General features: G+C 61.8%; 1 protein-coding gene across 2 annotated transcripts; it reads left to right on the forward strand.

Moving 5' to 3' along the window:
- The first annotated feature begins 4,866 nt into the window (after positions 1-4,866).
- On the forward strand, positions 4,867-18,403 carry FURIN (furin, paired basic amino acid cleaving enzyme). 2 transcript variants are annotated; one of them, XM_058846564.1, is made up of 16 exons: positions 4,867-5,129; positions 6,918-7,293; positions 10,239-10,337; positions 10,952-11,047; positions 11,612-11,740; positions 11,987-12,063; positions 12,414-12,502; positions 12,708-12,880; positions 13,732-13,944; positions 14,035-14,135; positions 14,255-14,358; positions 14,547-14,664; positions 15,565-15,744; positions 15,847-15,971; positions 16,383-16,499; positions 16,576-18,403. In XM_058846564.1, exons 2-16 carry the CDS (start codon positions 7,114-7,116, stop codon positions 17,142-17,144), a joined length of 2,370 nt encoding a protein of 789 aa, XP_058702547.1. In that variant the 5' UTR covers positions 4,867-5,129; positions 6,918-7,113; the 3' UTR covers positions 17,145-18,403. The 2 variants fall into 2 exon arrangements, with proteins under 2 accessions (XP_058702547.1, XP_058702548.1); XM_058846565.1 differs by having other exon boundaries at positions 5,041-5,175.
- Positions 18,404-18,629: the final 226 nt, after the last annotated feature.

Here is an 18,629-nt window from a genome sequence, read left to right on the forward strand (position 1 = left end):
TTCGGCCCGGGGCGGGGTGCGCCGGACCCTGGGGCTGGGTGGCACGGGGAGGCTCCGATCTTTTCGCCGTCCGCCTTCGGCCGGGAGAGGCTCCGTTCCCTCCCGCACGGTGCGGGTTTCCCTCCCAACGGGCGTCAGGGCGAGGCACCGGCCGAGCGGCCGTCGGCCGGCAGAGGCTATAGACGCTGTAGGATTATAAAGGTGCTGTAGGATTATAAAGGCACCAATGCCTCAGAGTCTCAGGCAAACCACCAGCTTCAGGGCATCAAGGGAGCCTGGAAAGCTCTGTCTCATGCAGGGACACACTGAAGCAGGAGAGCCCTAGACAGATCCCATACTTCTGCCTGTGGCAGAGACAGGTCTGTATGGAGGGCACTGCAGGGACACCCTTCCCCAGAACTACTGAAGGGACTTCTAGAGAAGGGCACAACCATGCCTGGGGTAGCCACCCTCGCCTGCAGCCCAGCCAGATCACGGTCACCCAACTGGATCTGCCCAGCCCTTGCATCTCTGTACACCCAGGAGAGAGCCAACCTCCATGGTGGCCTTGGGCCTCTGCAGCCACTTCTGGGACCAGACCAGGGTGGTACTGCTGCCAAAAATTGGGTCTGCTCTCCCCTAGACTGGATGCAGGAGATCCTGCCAGAGTGACATCTCCCAGCCCAGACCAAGGACACCAAAAGAAAAACACTTCCCTGCACTCCCTTGAGGATCGTGCTCCAGTGCTGACCCACCAACTGGAAAAGCAAATGTGCATTGGGCTTTCCTGGCTGCCAGAACTGGGCTCACCCCACATGGCCTCTGCCACACAAGCACAAGAGCACCTGCTCTCCAGTGAACTGTTAAAGCATGGCTCTGCCCCCCTGCTTCCTAAATTTCCCTGTTAGCAAGCAGATTTCCTGGAAGATAAAACCTCTTCCTTTCTTCATAGAAGCCGGCAGAAGGTAGCAGGCAGAAGGTGGCAGAGATGGCTGTAGCGGCTTGTGACGCAGTTTTACCCAACTTAAGAGAAACTATTATCTTCTGCGGCAGGATGTGTGCCTGGGGACATCCCACAGCAGCCACTCGCTCCGACACTGCCAAACATCGCAGCCCTCAGGAGCTGAGAGGTGCTGACGCAGGCAGCACCCGGCTGCTCACGGAGAAACTCCTACGAAGTAGCCACGACCCCAGCCTTTCCCCACAGCCACTTCACCACAGCCACAGCCAGGAATGAGCAAGAGTGGATCTGTGTGCTTGTTGTTTTGCTTCTGGCCTTTGTGCCCAGGTGACAACCAGAGCACCCACTCTGTGTTTATGTTGTCACACTCTGTTCCCACCCGGTGAGTCCTGTGCCACGTGGCAAGGAATAAGCTCCAGCAGGGCTTGGAGGAACGTTTGGCCACAGTAGCTAAGGGGAAGCTTGGGCACTGCACACAAAGCAGACGCTGTCCCGTTCAGGTGAAGCAAAACTAAAGACCTGGGCAAACAGGGAAATGCCTTCAAGCCTGGCTCAGTTCTGTGGCTGCAGGTGCTGGAGGCCCCGGCAGAAAGATGCTGTGAAGTCTCTTCGCCCCATGTTCCCTTTCCCCAGCACAGTGGGGCACAAACGCTGACATCTTGGCCCTGCAGCGCTTGGCAGTTGGCAGCTGGGTTGCAGTGGGGTGAGAGGCACTTTGTGGGGCTGAGCCCCCTGTTCCTGGGGCAGTGTGAGTCCATGGAAGGCTGGCAGCCATTCCATGAGTGAGCCTGGAGCATGGGCCAGTCTGCCCCTCAGTGCCAGCCACAGCTGCTGGTCTTTGGGCTGGGTTTGGGTGTCCATACTTGTGAGCACGCCCTCCCCACTGAAGCCCCTGGGCACACGGCATTCCTACTGCTGGGCTGCAGGGGGGCTCCCAGCCTGATGTTTCCTGCCCGGGTGTGCTTGTGTTCCTGTGCATGTCACTTGTGTGGAGCGCCCCAAGTGCCACAGCCACCTTATGGACTTAGGCTGGGCAAGGATATCCCTGCGCCCATACAGCAGGTGATGACAGGGTGCTGTCACAGGATGTGATGGAAGGGCATGTCCCACAGCCCAGAGCAGAGACAGAGCCAGACTAGGCTGTGGATGATACCTTGGCAGCATTATGACTGCTGCTGACAAAGCCTAAGGAAGATAGTTACAGAACCCACCTCGAGCAGCTACTCCTTGTATCTGCAAGGACAAGGTCAGGGTGTTTGGGCTGGGCCTGAGTCCCTGCATGTGGCTACAGCGAGATGTTTAGTCTGGGAGCCAGAGATGAATAGAAGTGCAGGAGCCAGCAGGACCCTGTGGAGCACAGATCCTGCCTGGGCCATGGCAGTCCCAGCTCCCTGGGCACCAAAGGGCCTGCTAGTAGTATCGATTGTGGAGAGGTGGGGGTGGACTGGAGAGACTCCAGGGAAAGGGAATGCCACCTTAGCTTCTGGAGAGCGTGAGGATGTGTGCAGGGAGAGGGCTGGACAGCACAGCAGAGGGGCTGTGGGCTCACCTCTGCTAGCATTGGGGGTAGAGCAGGCTGCTCTGTGCTGGGTAAACCTTCTGGTATTGATTTGGTCCATCCAGATCTTTCTACCTGCTGTTGCTGCCTGTTACTTGGTTTTCTTTGTTGGTTTCTCTGTGTGGGCTCTCTGCCCTTTCCCTGCTGTTGCCCACTTACTGGCTGCTTTCACTTGCAATCCTGCAGGTCCCCCAGGCTGGGGTGCCTGCAGGCAGGGGTGCAGCCCTGTGCTGCTCTGCCTCCCAGGGAGCTTGGGCAGATGGGAAGTTGTGTTCTGCAACCTGAAAGCTAAAAATGAACCTGATTTTTCCATGAAAGTGAGTTTCTATTGATTGTGTGTGCAGCCAAGCCACACCACAGTCTGCTCAGTGAAGGGGAGTGTGGGGGACTCTCTCCCACCCTCAGTGAGCAGTTTGGCTCCCTGTGGCTGTAGTGAGAACCCCAGGGGATCCTGTCACAGGACGGGACAGTACGGCTGGCTGGCAGAAGTGCTGCCAGTCTGCTGGGCACTGCTGCATGGAGCAGCTGCTCCTGCTGTCTCCTGGGCTGCACTGGTGCCTCTGAGCCGTGGTCCCCAAGTCTGAGAGGAGGGTTCATGATCCTGGCAGCTGTGCGGCAGTGGCTGTTTCAGCCCCTCGCTGCATCATGGCTGGGGGCAGAGAGGGGTGCCCGGCAGCCCCGTGAGGCAAGTGGGGCACAGCAGCCACTCAGGTCCTTGCTGGTGGCCCCACTCTGTGCTCCTTCTGGAGCTGGGTCCCAGGGGGCTGCTGGGACAGCGGCTCTCCTCCTTGTCCGTGGTGTCGTGCCACCTGCAGCCAGGTGTTTCCCGGCACAGGTGTTTTCTTTGGCACAGCTCTGGGGTCAGTGGGAGTCCCAGGCCAGTGGTTTGCGTAAGAGCCTGGTGCTTCCTGCCTGCCTGCCCCGCAGCGCTGTGACAAACCCGTGGTGACAAGGGCCCTTTGTCAACTCCTCTCTCACCAAATGTCACAGAGCCAGGCGCAGCAGCTCCTCACCTGCCTAGGCACTGCTGCCAGCGCCCAAAGGAGGCATCCGGAGATAAGGTTCATGAGTGGGGCAGGCAGCCCGCCTCCCATCCTCCCTCCCACCACCGCTCTGGACTCCAGCTCCACACCTGCCCCTGTCCACCATAAAACTCCGTGGGGCACAGCTGGCTCCCTGTGCCCCCAAGGGCCAGCCTGGGCTTGCCGGCCACAGGGAGGATTTCTGAGCATGCTGCAGTGACACTGGGGTGAGTGCTGCCTGTCTGATGGGTGCCTTCTCCCCCTGGGGGGACCGTGGCCCTGAAGGTGGGCCTGGGGCACTGCAGCCCCTGTGGCTGGTGGTCTCTGGTGCAGCACTTGGGGCTGGATGCCAGGGTCAGCCCAGCCTGAATACCTGTGGCCAGAGTGCTGCCCTGCAGAACTAACCCAGTTTAGCACAGCAACCTGCCCTGTGCTAGATTTTCTGGGCTGTTCTCAGCATCTCGGTTACCAAGGTGACAGTTTCCTGTGTGATTGCTAATGCTTCATGATCTCGATCATGGTATCTGAGTGACTTCCTTTTCTCTGTAAAGAGCACTAGGACCTGCTCCTGCCCAGGGCTGCCAGACTCGTCACAAGTGTGAAGGATTCAGGTCAGTTTGGGTTCAGGTCACTTTGGGCTCTGCTGCATTTGTGTTGCTAATGACATGGTCCCGTGCCCACAGTAGGTTGTTCTTTACAAATGACTGAAGCTGTGTTTCACTTCTCATTTTTTGTCCTTGGTGGAAGTCCCTCTCTTGAAACGGAGCTGATAGATTTTCCTTGTGTCGTTCCTTACCAGAGAGTTTCTCTTGTCAGGCTGCTGCACACCGACCTGGGGTTGCAGCCCCACGGTATGGACCTCATGGGAAGTGCGATTCCTGCAGCCTGGCTGGGGGGATTCCCTGCTCCGGGGTCCGCCAGGGCTGGAACAGGCTGATGTGGTGGTGCTGCTGTTGTGCCAGCCCCATGTCGCAGCATACCGCACCACTTGCTGCACCGGCTGGAGACGGGGTGCACCCTCTGCGTGCCCTTCACCGCAGGCACCCTTACAGCCCTGGTCAGTGCCGGGGCCCACGGGGGCTTCACGGCTCTCACAGCGCACACCGAGGCTTCCTGCCGGGGCCGGCATGGGTACCCCGGGTGGCGAGGACAGCCCCATGCCCGGCTGCCGGAAAGGCCGTGCAGAGCCCCGGGCCGTGCCCGGTATTGGCGACGGGGAACGGCCCCGGTTCCGGCGGTGCCCCGGGCAGGCGGTGCGGAGGGGCTGCCGGGGGTCCGTGCCGGAGCCGGCGCTGCAGCACGGGCCGGGAGGGGCGGGCGGCGGTGACGGCATCCGGCGGCGCCCGGCAGAGCGGCGGCCGGGCCGGGCCGGGCCGTGCCGGGCCGAGGGAGCCGCGCGGGGCCGGTGGCTCGGCCGTCGGGGCGGGGCCGGGCGGCGCTGACAGCTGCGCGGCGTAAACAAGCGGCCCCGCCGGCCGCCCCGGCCGCCCCTGCTTGGGCCGGGCCCGGCTCCGGGGCGGGCGCTCCGGGCGCCCCGCGGCGTGACGCGGCGCCGCCGACAGACGGGCCCGGCTGCCGACGGGACGGAGCGGAGCGGGCAGGCCGCGCGGTAAGGGCGCGGGAGCGGCATCGGCCTGGCATGGCTCGGCCCGCCGGTGAGCGCGGTTTGACAGCTGGGGCTGCCCCGCCGGGCGGGACCCGGGCGGCGGCGGGGCCGGGGCCGGGTGGACCGGCGGGGCCGCAGCCGCTGGACAGCCCCGGGCTAAGGGCGCTGCTGGCGGGGATGTGCGGGCCCAGCGGTCCCCGGGAGCGAGTGGGGGCCGGGCGGCCGCTCTCGGGGCTGCGGCGGGGGCAGTCGGAGCCGCCGCCGCGGGAGGCCGAGGGGGAGCCAGGCCGCATCTCGCCCTGGCCCCAGCCCGGCCGCCGCCGTCCGGAGCTCCGCCGCCGGAGCCGCCCCGCGGGTGCAGGCCCGGGCCCGCCGCTGGGTTGGTTGGTGTTGTGCGGGGCTGGGTCCTTGGGCCGGGCTGTCCCGGCACGCGGTGCTGGTTCGCTGGCGGCGGGGAGGCGCCGCGGGGTCCGCGCTCCCTCCCGGCGGCCGGACTGTCCCCACGTGCGGCGGTCACCGCCGGAGCGGAGCGGAGCGGCTGCTGGCGCCGGGACCAACGAGGTGGGGAAACTGCCCGGCCCGTTGGCGCAGGCTCTGGTAAACCATGGCAGATAGTGTTCCATTGTGCCGTGCTGTGCTGTGGGCCGGGGGAGTCTGGCACCCGGGGCTCCCGCACAGCCTCCGGCGGGTGCTGGCGGCTCTGGCTGCTTCGGCGGGCTGCTCCGGCCCGGGACCGGCCGAGGTGTGGTCGCTTGTGGGAACCCCGTTGGCCGGAGTCGCTGCACTGTCTGTGCCGTAGCCTACGGCGGGGTCTCCGGCGGCTGCTAGGAGCTCTCGCCTCCCGCAGCACTGCAAGCTGCCAGCTCGCTGTGGCCGCTTCTGGACAGAGGGGGATGTGGCTCCTCGGGGAACTGCCGGCTCTCACCTTTCCAGCCGTCTCTGAAGCATGACCAGATATTCCAGAGTCTCTCTGGAGCTCTGGGTGTGGAGCTCACCCCGGCATCTTCATGTCGTGGGCTCCCTTACACTGGATGGGTCACTCCCTTCTCTTTCCTTACAAGCTTCTTGCATTTGCCCTCCCACAAGGTGTGAGCTCTTCCTGGGCATCCCTGGGTTCGTGCTGGAGGTGATGGTGTGCCCCTTTTCCTGGTCCTAGTTTCCACTGAGTTGTGGGGATGAGTCACACCGGTGTCACCATGTTGTGCTCCAGGGGAAGGGCACAGCTGAGCTGTGGGTAACAGGCAGCACAGTGCTTGCCATGGCTGCCAGGCGCTGCCTGGTCAATGGCTGTGGAGATGAGAGCCTGGGGCTCTGCTAGCTGGAGATCAGAAGTTCACCTTGACTTTCCTCCTCCCACTCTCTCATTTTGCTGGGATTCCTCGCACAGCACCTGGGGACATCTCCTTTGGTCTCCCCTTGGGACTGGAGCCTCCCATCCCAGTTGCTCCCACCTCTGTACCCAGATAGTCCCAGCTGGAGCAGGGGTAGTGGCAGCAGGAGGAACAGTGTCCCTTGCGTTGCCTCTCCTCTCCTTTGGTGCCCTCCTCTCCTCCTGTTTGAGTCCCTGTGTTTATAAGCAAACATTGGGTAATAGGCAAGGTAAACAGCATCTCCATGCAGGAGCAGCCACGTGGGCACACCGCCAAGCCAGGCAGCTCCTCGGCTGTCAGTGTGCTGTGTGCCAAGGCCTCCTTGCCCTATGGCTCACCTATGTCTCGGCATGGTGCATCCTGCCCTCCTAGGTCTGAGGAAAGGTGCCCTGGGCCTGACCATTCTCCTGTCTCTCTGCAGATCGTGCTTCTGTCCTGGACAGTCTGTTCCTGTGCTTTTGTGGGCTTGGCCCCATGTGGGCTTGGGCTGAGCTGGGACCAGCAGGGCAGAGAGGCCAGTGTGCCTCGGAGTGCTGACGCTGGGAGGCTGCTGCTCCCAGGACTCTCCTGCTCCTGGGACCCTCCTGCTCCCCAGCTCGAGGAACCCCGATACTCTGATGGATCTGAGACCCTGCTCGCTGCTGTTGCTCTGGACTCTGGTGGTTGCCCTCACTCTCCTGGACCAGGAGGTGCTGGCCCAGCGTATTTACACCAACACCTGGGCTGTGCTCGTCCCTGCAGGACCCCAGGAGGCTGACAGGCTGGCCGGGAAGCATGGATTCCTCAACTTAGGCCCGGTAAGTCTCCTGCTTCCCTCTTCTAATGGAACTAGTGTTCTCTGCCATGGTCTGGGCAGGTGCTGAACTTAGTCCCAGAGCTGGCTTGGAGCCTGCTCTTTTTGGCAGCAGGGCCACCGTGTTTTTGCCTGTTTGCTGTGGCCTTCCAGCATCTGCTGTCTTGACTGGATGGTGGCAATTAACTGTATGGAGCCAGGGCCTCCCCCTGTCACTGGGACCTTCTGGTGACATGGCGTGGCACACTGCCTACTGCATGGGGAAGGGGGAAAAGCCCATCCTAGTGTGAAAGAACTGGCCTTGAAGTGTGGTGTGATGATGGATGGCGAGGCTTCCAGATTCCACTCTTGCTCCCCACAGCAAGCTGCCCAGTGCAGCTTGGCTGCAGCTCAGCAGGACGGCAGCAGCACCTCTGAGCTATCCCCAGAGGGGTTATGACAGTAGCTGCATATTCTTACCCCTAAACTAAACTGTCCTTGGCAGAAGGTGTGTCAGCAGGTCCCCCCAACAGGGGGCCACTGCCGTCAGACAGTGACCAGGCAGCGTGCATGGCTGCGCTGGCAGTGAGCTGTCTCTCTGGGAAGGAAGTGCAGGGTGAAATCCCAGAGGAAATTGCACAACTGGTGGCTGTGGTGTCAGGACCTCGCTATGAGCAGCTGCTGGGAGCAGTGGCAGTGGGAAGGTAGCTGCTACAGGAGCCAGCATGGCCTTGTCCTCCCACCCAAAAGGAGCCCTGTATGGACACTGGCTACTCAGGGCCCCCTGGGTCAGGGAGCCCCAAGTCCTCCGGGCTTTGTGCCGTAGGAATGAACTGTGGGGGTTGTGGCTAGGCTCCAGTGAGGGTGTCCACACTGGATGGGCCATGGCATGGCCTTAGGCAGCTTCTGTCAGTGTTCTCAGAGCAGATCTCAGGGGAAAGAACATGTCAGGCCAGTGTGCATATTGATGACTGGTTCCAGTGGCCTTGAGGAGGGCTTGAGAAGGACACAGGGGGCAGTGGCAGGTCGTGGGTCAGAGGTGGGGGCGGCGTGTGGCAGTGAGGTTGGTGTGGGGGGGTTTGCACTGCTGGGATTGTGCAGAAAAGGGGGCACAGGCATTGCCCTCTGCTGCTGGGATTGGGGTCACTGGGGAAGGGCACTGATGAAGCCATCCCTCGGCTGTGCTGGCAGGACTATGCCATCCCGGGAAGGGGTGGTCCTGTCTCCCACACCACTGGGCTACAGTCAGCATGTTCCTCCACTCCCGGGGCCGTGGTCAGGCATACAGGCAGCCTTCTAGCCCTGGGACTGGCCAGAGTAGTTGCAAGCTGTGGCCAGGGGTTGGGCAGCAGCACTGAACTGGCACCAGAGACACGTGGTGCTGGGGGGTGGCTTTGCCCTTGCTGAGGACAGGGACAGTGGAGATTAGGGTGGAATTGTGTGGGTTGGCCAGCTCCTGGCTGCCACCACGGTGTCAGGGCAGACCTAATCCAGTTGGATGACCAGTCAGAGCTGCAGTCTGTGTGCAGGAGCAATCTGGGCTCTGTCCATACCCCCAGAAGGGGTGAGGGAATGCTGAGGGAGGGCAACCAGCCTGCAGCTTGTATTCTCCCACCAGCCCTGTGCAGAGGCTTTGTACCATGACACCTCTTCAAGGGCTCTGAACTGACAGGCATCCTGGGCTGTCCTGGGGAAACACAGTGTGCCAGAGGAGCGGGTCCAGCGTTTGTGGTGAAGTGCGTACCTGGGAGAGCTGGCTGCTGCCCTGGGCCTGAGCTTGTGCTCAGCTGGGTGCACCTTGCTTGGCCTGGTCTGTCCAAATTGGCAGCATATCTACAGAGCTCTAATAAGCTGGGGAGGTTTGTTAGCCCCAAACAGACCGTTTTGGGACAGCCTGAGGTGGAGGAGGGTGAGATGTCCTCATATTCCTACAGCACTTGCAGCCCAGCCCCTCCAGCTCTAGCACAGCCCAGGCAGCTGGATCCTGCCTGTGGCTACTGCCTGAGCTTTGTGACTCACAGGGGACTGGGTGCGTGCTTGGCCCCTTCTCCCCAGTTAGGGCAGGCTGCTGGGCTGGGAGGCCCTGGATGGCTAGGGTGGGGCCACTGTGTCTGTCAGCCCCAGGATGTGCGGGAGGGGATACGGAAATGACAGCACTGGAGAGGGTTTGGGGTTTAAAAATAACCATCTGGGCGGCAGCATGGCCTCCTGTCCCCACCAGCTGTGCTGGATTCTCATCCTACCCCAGCTGGACTGTGTTGAAGTCCCAGTCTGGGCTGTCCCCACATGGGAGTGGAGCTGGGGTGAGCACAGCACAGCTGCTTGGCAGTGGGAGTTGGACCCTGCTGGGGTTGGATGCCTGCATGCCCCTTGCTCTGCCGTACTGAAACTGCCTGTGCCCCAGGTAGAGGCTGGGTGTTCCAGTGGGGTACTTGGGGAGAAGCCAGCAGCCTGTCCAGAGGTGCAGAGGCTGGTGAAGACCCTGCCCTGGCTGGTTACACCTGGGGTGTGGGGCCTGGAGCCACTGGGACCTTCTTCCAGGAGGAGCTGGTTGGCATTGGGAAAGAAGCAGTGGGTTTGTCCCCTTAGTCTGGTGTCTCTCACAGGCTGACTCTGAAAGGCCTGTCCCTCTCTGCCACTGCTTGCCTGGGGCCTTCAAGCCAGGGCAGCAGCTTTTTTGGGCAATGTGAGACTTGCTGCCATATGAGGACCTGCAGGAGGGTGAGGTGCACAGCAGCTGCATACTCTGCTACTCCAGGGTCTTCCCAGCTGCCTTGTCACCAGCTGCCATATCTTCTCACAGGAGGTCCCACCCAGAGTACTGGACATAAGCCTCACCAGCCACTCTGGAGTAGGGGGCCAAGCCTGTGCATGGCAGCCCTGGAGCTCAGGATTGCAGATATGGGGTGTAGAGAGTCAAGGAGACCAGGCTGTCATGTCTGTCCCATGAGCAGCATTTCTCTGTTGCAGATCTTTGGTGACTATTACCACTTCCAGCACCGCGGCGTGGTGAAGCGCTCCCTCTCGCCCCACCAGCCCTGGCACAGCCGCTTGGCCAGGGAACCGCAGGTACGAGTGAGGAGGGCCTGACTTTGGTCCTGGGCACTTCACAGGGGCACGTGAGCCATTGCTGGGCACGAGACAGGGCTGAGCTGCCTTAACCACTCCTTGGCAGAGGCAGGTGGGAGCACACGTGTGTCTGGCAAGGGCAGGGAGCTGGTGGAGCCAGCGTCATTGGCCTGTGGGTTGTTGCAATCCCAGGGCCCAGGAGAGCCCGAGAGCCTCTGTTCCCAGGAGAGTTCTGTGTACTTGTACACAGGACGAGGTGTGCAGGGCCATAAACAGATCCCAGAGCAGTGGTGTGTGGGGGCTGCTGTTTTCCCCATACTCTGGCTTCAGCCCAGGCCCTGGAAGGCATGTGGTGTGGTGTGGCAGCTCTTGGCAGCCTGTGTCTCAGTGTAGCTTGGCTCTCTGACCGTCCCGCTCCACTGGAGTGCAGCTTTTGCAGGGCACAGCCAGGCAGGGGGCCTGGAGGGGCGGACTGGGGATGGCAGCAGCTCTGACAGGTCCAATACTCTGCCAGGCCAGAGCTGACTGAGCTTCCTGGAGAGAGCTTCTCAGTCAGGCTGAGGGCTGGGGGCATGAGGAGTCAGTGGGTGACCCCACACTTTCTCTGCCTTCAGGTGCAGTGGCTGGAGCAGCAGGTGGCAAAGCGCAGGACCAAGCGAGACGTTTTCATGGAGCCCACAGACCCGAAGTTCCCGCAGCAGTGGTACCTGGTGAGTGCTGGGTGAGGAAAGGGCATGTGCTCATGACTGCAGCTACAAGTTTGGGGACACAGACGTGGCAGCCTAGGAACTGCTGTCAGGCAGTGGCTGCTAGGCTGGCAGGAGGGAGGAGGAGGAGGGGGAAAGCCTGGGGCAGCTTTCTCCCAGCGCTGTGTTATGGGAACACCCTGGGGAGGAGGCTCTGCTTGCAGAGCTGTGGCTCCTGGCTGGAGTGCTGGGAGGGCTGGGGGCGGGCCAGGACTTGACTAGGAGGTACTGCCTTTTGTCTGGCCTAGGAATGGGTCCATGACTCTGCCTGCTTCCTGGAGTGTGGGCACAAGCCTTATCTCTGCAAAGGGTGCCTTGTCTGTGGGACACAAGCACAGTCTGGGGCTCAGTCTTGCTTTCAGAGCAGCCCTTCTCAGCTAGTTGTGCCCAACCCTGTGCCCAGGTCCCTGTGGTTCCTCACTGAAATCCACAGAAGAGCAGGGTGAGAGCTGGGTGGGTTTTGGGCACACACCCATCACAGTGGCTGTGGCTGGGCACATCTCCTAGTACCAAGGCTTCTCTCTGCAGTACAACACGAACCAGCGGGACCTGAACGTGCGTCAGGCCTGGGAACAGGGATACACGGGCAAGGGCATAGTGGTGTCCATCCTGGATGACGGCATTGAGAAGAACCATCCTGACCTGGAGGCCAACTATGTGAGTTTGGGTGATGGTGCAGGGCGGAGTGCCATGGGAGCTGGTCTGGGCTGCTGTGTGCATGCATGGCAACCTCAGAGCTGTGAAGTGCAGGGCTAGTACCCACCATGGTGGGATGTGGAGGTGGGATTGGAGCCTCCCACCTGCTCAGCTCAGCCTCAGGCCATAGAGTGCAGGCATGAAGTAAGGCCAGCGGGGCTCAGTGGCTAAGGTAGGCAGTCTCCAAGTGTCCAATTTGTCTTCCAGGACCCAGGGGCAAGTTTTGACGTCAATGACCAGGACCCAGACCCACAGCCCCGCTACACACAGATGAATGACAACAGGTGAGGCAGGAGGGAGGGGTGAAGATACAGAGCTGAAGTGTGGCAGGGACTTAGTGCAGCACCACCCCACATGGGCTGCTGGAAGCTGTGAGGCTGGCGGCATATTTCTGCCCCATGGGGAATGCTTCGCCTCCCTTTTCAATGTTAGCAGCATCCTTTTTCTGCCCAGAGCCATTGTGGGCTGTTCAGTGCCCTGGCTCTGGAGCAGGGGGGCAGATGGAGGAGCCTTCATTAGCTACCTGGTGTAGGAGGACAGGAGGCAGGGTGGGGATTGCTGGGGCTGCAGCCAGTACCGACCCCTGTGCTCCTCACACCCTGTATGAGCATGCTTTGTCCTCTTCTGCTTACAGGCATGGCACGCGCTGTGCTGGGGAAGTGGCTGCTGTGGCAAACAATGGGATCTGTGGTGTTGGCGTGGCGTACAATGCCAGGATCGGAGGTGGGTGCTGCCCTGCCTTGCGTGGGGTCCTGTGAGCATTGAGTGGCCTCAGCAGCAGCTGAGCTGGGGACCCTGGCACTGCTGGCTGCAGCAGCCCTGTGACAGTCCATGGTACAGGTGGCAGCAGGGGTTGGAGGGTTCTCACCAGCGGCACTGTGGCCACTGCCCCAGCTGGCTGCCCATGACATTTGCTCTCTGGCCCTAGGTGTGCGCATGCTGGATGGGGAGGTGACCGATGCTGTGGAGGCCCATTCCCTGGGTCTCAACCCCAACCACATCCACATCTACAGTGCCAGCTGGGGCCCTGAGGACGATGGCAAGACTGTGGATGGCCCGGCCCGGCTGGCAGAGGAGGCTTTCTTCCGTGGGGTCAGCCAGGTGAGAAGGACGGTTTGCTAGGGGAGCACTGGCCTTACTCCTGCTCTCCCTCCAGATCTCCCTTCCCTTTTCCTGTCCTCATTGTTACCCTGGCCTTCCTGGGATGAGCCATCTTTCAGCCCCATCTCTAGGATCAGGCTCTGTTAGTTTTTCTTGTTCTTCCTGTGTGATGGCTCTGAGTCAGGACTCCTCCCATATGGTGTTATCTCACTGCTGTGAGGGCTCCTGTGTGGGATGCTCTCTCCCTGCTCTCCCGAGCCCTCTCCTGGTTCTTGTCTGGTTTTGTGCCAGCTGCTCTCCCCCACTTCCTCCACCCATCCTCCTCCTCCACTGTCCCTTTGAGCTGGCAGTGTCACCTGCCTGGGGAAATGTCATGTTCTGCCCAGGATTCCCTACAGAGAGATTCACGTGGTGCCATGCTGACTCTGTCACATCCTCTGCGCGGGTAGCTGCCACATTTAGGTGTTGAGGCATGGCCAGGACTGTATTGTGAGCTCCTGCAGCTCTGCCAGGCACTGCAATCCCACACAGAGTCAGGCCAGGTGACTTGTGAGCAGAAAAAGACTTGGGCTCCTGGAAGCCTCACATTGTCTGGGCCTCCTGCTGCCTGGTGTGTTACCCACTGTTACAGCCCTGGAGCCTCTGCCAAGGTGCTGGGCACCCTCCATAGGCCTAGGTGAGGGCACCCAGGTTGGTGGGCTGTGACTGGAGTGTCATGCTGTCCCCTGTATCCCAGCTGCATCTGCTCTGTCTGTGTGACTCAGGCTGGCACCATCCACCTGTCCCCAGCTCCTGGGGTTTCCTGTCTGTGGCAGTGTTGGTGCTTGCCCTCACCCTGCCTCTGTTGCTAGGGCCGAGGCGGGCTGGGCTCCATCTTCGTCTGGGCATCAGGGAATGGGGGCCGTGAGCATGACAGCTGCAACTGTGACGGTTACACCAACAGCATCTACACGCTGTCCATCAGCAGCACCACACAGTACGGCAACGTGCCCTGGTACAGCGAGGCCTGCTCCTCCACCCTTGCCACCACCTACAGCAGTGGCAACCAGAATGAGAAGCAGATTGTGAGTGGGGGCTGCTGCTGTCTGCAGGCCAGGGGCTCAGGGGGTGGGATGTGCCTGCAGCATTTCCTGCCCTGGCACTCGTCCTCGCAGGTGACGACTGACCTCAGACAGAAGTGCACTGAGCTGCACACCGGGACGTCGGCCTCAGCGCCCCTGGCCGCTGGCATCATCGCCCTCGCCCTGGAAGCCAAGTAAGGGTGGGACAGAGGGGGCTGGATGGACATGGCTGTGCCAGCCCCATGCAGCAGTGGCACCTGGACCTGGGGCCAGCAGGAACTAGCACTGATCTGAGCTTCATGTCTCCCTGTAGCAAGAACCTGACCTGGCGGGACATGCAGCACCTGGTGGTGCAGACCTCGAAGCCAGCTCACCTGAATGCCAATGACTGGGTCACCAATGGTGTTGGCCGCAAAGGTACTGGGGTGGGACTGGGGTCTCCCAGTGCCATATGAACCACTAGCCTTGGGGTGCTGAGGCACAGTGCTCTGGCAGCCCTGTGGGGTGAAGGAGACAGGAGAGCCCAGTGAGCATGCAGCATGGCCAGGCAAACTTCCCCCAGTGGGTACCCCCCGGAGCAGTGCTGACCCCCTCTTTGTCCACAGTCAGCCACTCGTATGGCTACGGCCTGCTGGATGCTGGGGCCATGGTGAGCCTGGCCAAGAACTGGACCACGGTGGGACCTCAGAGGAAGTGTGTCATTGACATCCTTGCAGAGCCCAGGTATGGGCTGGTGAGCCCAGGAGGATAACTTGGCATCTGTTCAGCACAGGAGCTTGAGAGCCTCTGGGCCCAGAGCAGGGAGTGGGGAGAATCTCAGGGACAGAACTGCTGCTAAGACCCTTGGAGCATCCTCCTGTGAGAGAGCCTGGGGAGAGCTGAGAAAGGCACCTCCAGCCATCCCGCTCTGACCTCACTGAGCCTCCTGGCTGTAGGGCTGGGCCAGTGAACGTGGGCAGACTGGGGCACTGTGGTTGGGGTGCAGCCAGCACGAGTCATCCTGGACAGAGGGTCTTTTCAGGGGGCAGACAGAAGCTCCTTTGACTCCTGCTTGGCTGTTGCTGCCACAGTGCAGCATGTGCAGTCTTGTCTGTGGCCGGGGCACTCCCTAGGGGCTCCCGGGTGGGGGGGATCATGTTCCTGTGCATGAAGGGAGCTAGGGCTGGGTCCTGCCCTGACCCCCCTGGGGAGCCAGCCCTGTGTGGATACAGCAGGCACATCCTGTGCCAGCATCATGGGGGGGAGCGGCTGCACGCCAGCAGCAGGATGGGGACAGCACTGCCCATCCCGCCCCTGGCTGTGCCATGCAGGGTGAAGCTGGCCTGCAGTGTGTGGATAAAGGGCCTATTCAGGGTTTGCATGGAGTGGTGCCTGGGGAGGCAGCGCTGGGCAGAGCAGTTCCCCCTGCCATGCCCAAGAGCTGGGGTGCCCCTTCTCCTGTCTGCACCCGTCTGGGAATGGTACACCGGGGGTGCCACTCTGACCCACTGCGGATTTGATTCCTGCTCTAGCTACCCTGGTGCCCAGTCCCCAGAACAGCTGCAGAGCCCCACAGCAAGGAATGGGGACTCTGGCACATCCCCCTGATCTGGGACTGGCTTCACACATGCCTGTCCTCGGCAGGGACATTGGGAAGCGTCTCGAAGTACGGCGGAAAGTGGATGCCTGCCTGGGGAAAGCCAACTACATCAGCCGGCTGGAGCATGCGCAGGCCAGGCTGACGCTGTCCTACAACCGGCGGGGGGACCTGGCCATCCACCTGGTCAGCCCCATGGGCACCCGCTCCACCCTCCTGGCTGCCAGGTGGGTGCTGGGCTGTGGGATGCCCCAGGCTGGCCTCTGGCCTAGCCTGGCCCAGTTGGGTTTGGGACATGCTCACACTCACATCTTGTCTCTGGTGCGTAGGCCCCACGACTTCTCAGCTGATGGCTTCAATGATTGGGCCTTCATGACAACGCACTCATGGGATGAGGACCCCTCCGGGGAGTGGGTGCTGGAGATTGAGAACACCAGTGATGCCAAGAACTACGGTAGGGGTGTCCTTCCCCATCCACTGCCTCCCTCCAAGTCTGGGATGCAAGGTGTGCTCACCCAGCTTCCCCCTGCTGCTCCTGAGCTGAGGGGCCAGTAACATCTTGGATGTTTTGGATGATCTGGCTGGGGAGAGTCTGGACTTGGGCATGTGGGATGGTGCTGCAGCCCCTCTGGGGCAGTGGGAGTCCAGGCAGGAGACCCTGTGCCGGCTCACCTGATCCCCTGCCCCTTGGGACTCCTCTGCAGGGGCGTGGCCCCACAAGAGGCACTCTCCCAGCTGGTGGGCACAACCCTGCTGTCCCCTGGCAGCCAGGATGGGGGACCAGCGTGAGCCCCCTCTCTGTGCCTGTCATAGGCATGGGTGGTCTCATGGGTACCTCTGTGGTCCTCACCCCGCATTGTTGCAGGCACGCTTACCAAGTTCACGCTTGTGCTGTATGGGACGGCCACCGACTCCCCCAGCCTCTCCAACCAGCTGGAGAGCAGCGGCTGCAAGACCCTGACCCCCAGCCAGACCTGTGTGGGTGAGTATGGGGACAGCAGGGAGGGAATGTGGGCACAGGCAGCCCCCAGGCCGTGCTGACCCTGCCTGTCCCACAGTCTGTGAGGAGGGGTACTACCTGCACCAGAAGAGCTGTCTGAAGCGCTGCCCTCCCGGCTTCGCACCCGGTGTCCAGAGCACACACTACAACTTGGAGAACAGCGTGGAGCCCATTGCACCTCACCTCTGCCTGCCCTGCCACCCCTCCTGTGCCACCTGTGCAGGACCTGGCCCCAACCAGTGCCTCACCTGTCCTGCGCACTCCCACTTCAGCAGCCTAGACCTCTCCTGTTCCCACCAGACACAGAGCAGCCGTGCGTCCCCTGCCCTGGCAGATGGGGAGGAACCAGCTGAGGCCCCCCCTCCAGTCAACTTGCCTGTCCTCATCGCCAGCCTCAGCTGCATCCTCATCGTCATCATCTTTGTCACCATCTTTTTGGTGCTGCAAGCACGCTCAGGCTTCAGCCTCCGGGGTGTGAAGGTGTATGCCCTGGACAGTGGGATCATCTCCTACAAGGGGCTCCCCTCTGACATCTGGCAGGAGGAGGGTCCCTCTGAGTCGGACGGTGAGGATTATGAGGCCCACAGCGAGAGGACTGCCTTCATCAGAGACCAAAGTGCCCTTTGATGAGCCCTCCTGCCCCTCCCTCCTCCCTGCCCGGCACCGCAGGGCTGGGGCAGGTGAGGCTGAGGGGCCCTGGACTCTGCCCCTGTCCCCTTCCTGCACTGCAGCAGCCCACGGCTCCCATCCACTGGCACCGTCCCTCAGCCCCAGTCTGGGCGGCCAGGCATGGTCCTGCAGGCACCATCCCCAGCACAGCACCGTCCCAGTCTTGCACCATCTCTCCTGGCCCTGCGTCCATCCCGTGCCCCTTGCGTGGGCGTTTGGTGGCAGTGGGGTCCCTGATGCTTCCTGGCCTGCCTGGCCAGCAGTGTCTCCCACGCTGGGTCTGTGGCTGCTGCTTGGGGTCCTGTGAGTTCTCCAGGGTGGGCAGCGTGTGAAGTCCTTGGGTTGCCATGGTTCAAGGTGGGCTGGCTGGGGCAGGGGTGGCTCTGCCCCCAGGGCTGAGCCCAGCTCTGCCACAGCATCCCCCTGCCCCTCCCACCCTCGGCCTCTGCCGAGCTGCATCCCAGGCTCAGTTTGTTGTGTCCCAGCTCCCTGCCACCTCCCCTGGGCCTGTCTGCTTCCACTCGTGCCCTTCAACAGCAATAACGGCCAGGCCTCAGCTGTTGCTGCTGCCCACTGCCTGCCCATCCCACCGCCGCTGCCTGCAGCGGGTAGGGGCCCTGGCACCGGGGAGCATCAGGCTGAGCACCGCCTGACCCTGTGCCCATGGCACAGCCCACAGCCCGGGCAGGGACCCCTCACACAGTCCCTGCTTTGGGGGGCTGCCTTGGGCCCCTTGTGTTCTGCCCCTGGGCAGGGCTGTAGGTGCTGCTGGCTGGGACTGTCAGGTAGCGCCAGTGCCAGCACTGCCCCAGCTCTGCCTGTGTCCTGCCTGTGCTGGGCAGTGCCCAGCATTCCTGCAGCCCTAGCCCCCTGACGTGCCTTGCCCCCACTTGGTGACAATCTGTTCTGCTCCCTGCTGGAGCCCTTCCCCTTGCTGCCCCTTCCCTGTGGGCTGGGGGCCAGTGCCACGAGCCCCTCTGCCGTCCGCCGCCACACACCGGGGCCATGGTGTAGGCTCCCACCTGCGCCAGCCATGGACGGAGCCACTGACCAGGGGCCACAGGACTATTTTTCTATAACAACATTTTGGTGCACAGTAATTTTTTCTTGTAATTTAATCAGCCGGGAGCTGCCTCCTGAGCCTGTTTTTAATTTAATGGATGTGGATATAACGCTAGAGAGACTGAGTTATTAAATGTTCAGAACTATGCAAACCAGCCCCGCTGCCTGTGCTCTGTATGCCATGGGTGCCCCGGCTGGGGCAGTGGCCTGGCCACGGGGACTGTGGGCCTCTGAGGCAGGCAGATCTGCTCTGCAGGTGCAGGGGCTGGCTGGAACCCTGCCAGCAGACCTTCCCCCAGGGCCAGGGACTACCCTTTCCTGGCTGTGGGCAGTAGCCAGTGCTGGGCAGGAGATGCGGTGGGGAGAGGCAGGGAATGTCCC

This window comes from Poecile atricapillus, chromosome 11, assembly GCF_030490865.1.
Source record: "Poecile atricapillus isolate bPoeAtr1 chromosome 11, bPoeAtr1.hap1, whole genome shotgun sequence".
NCBI lineage: Eukaryota > Metazoa > Chordata > Aves > Passeriformes > Paridae > Poecile > Poecile atricapillus.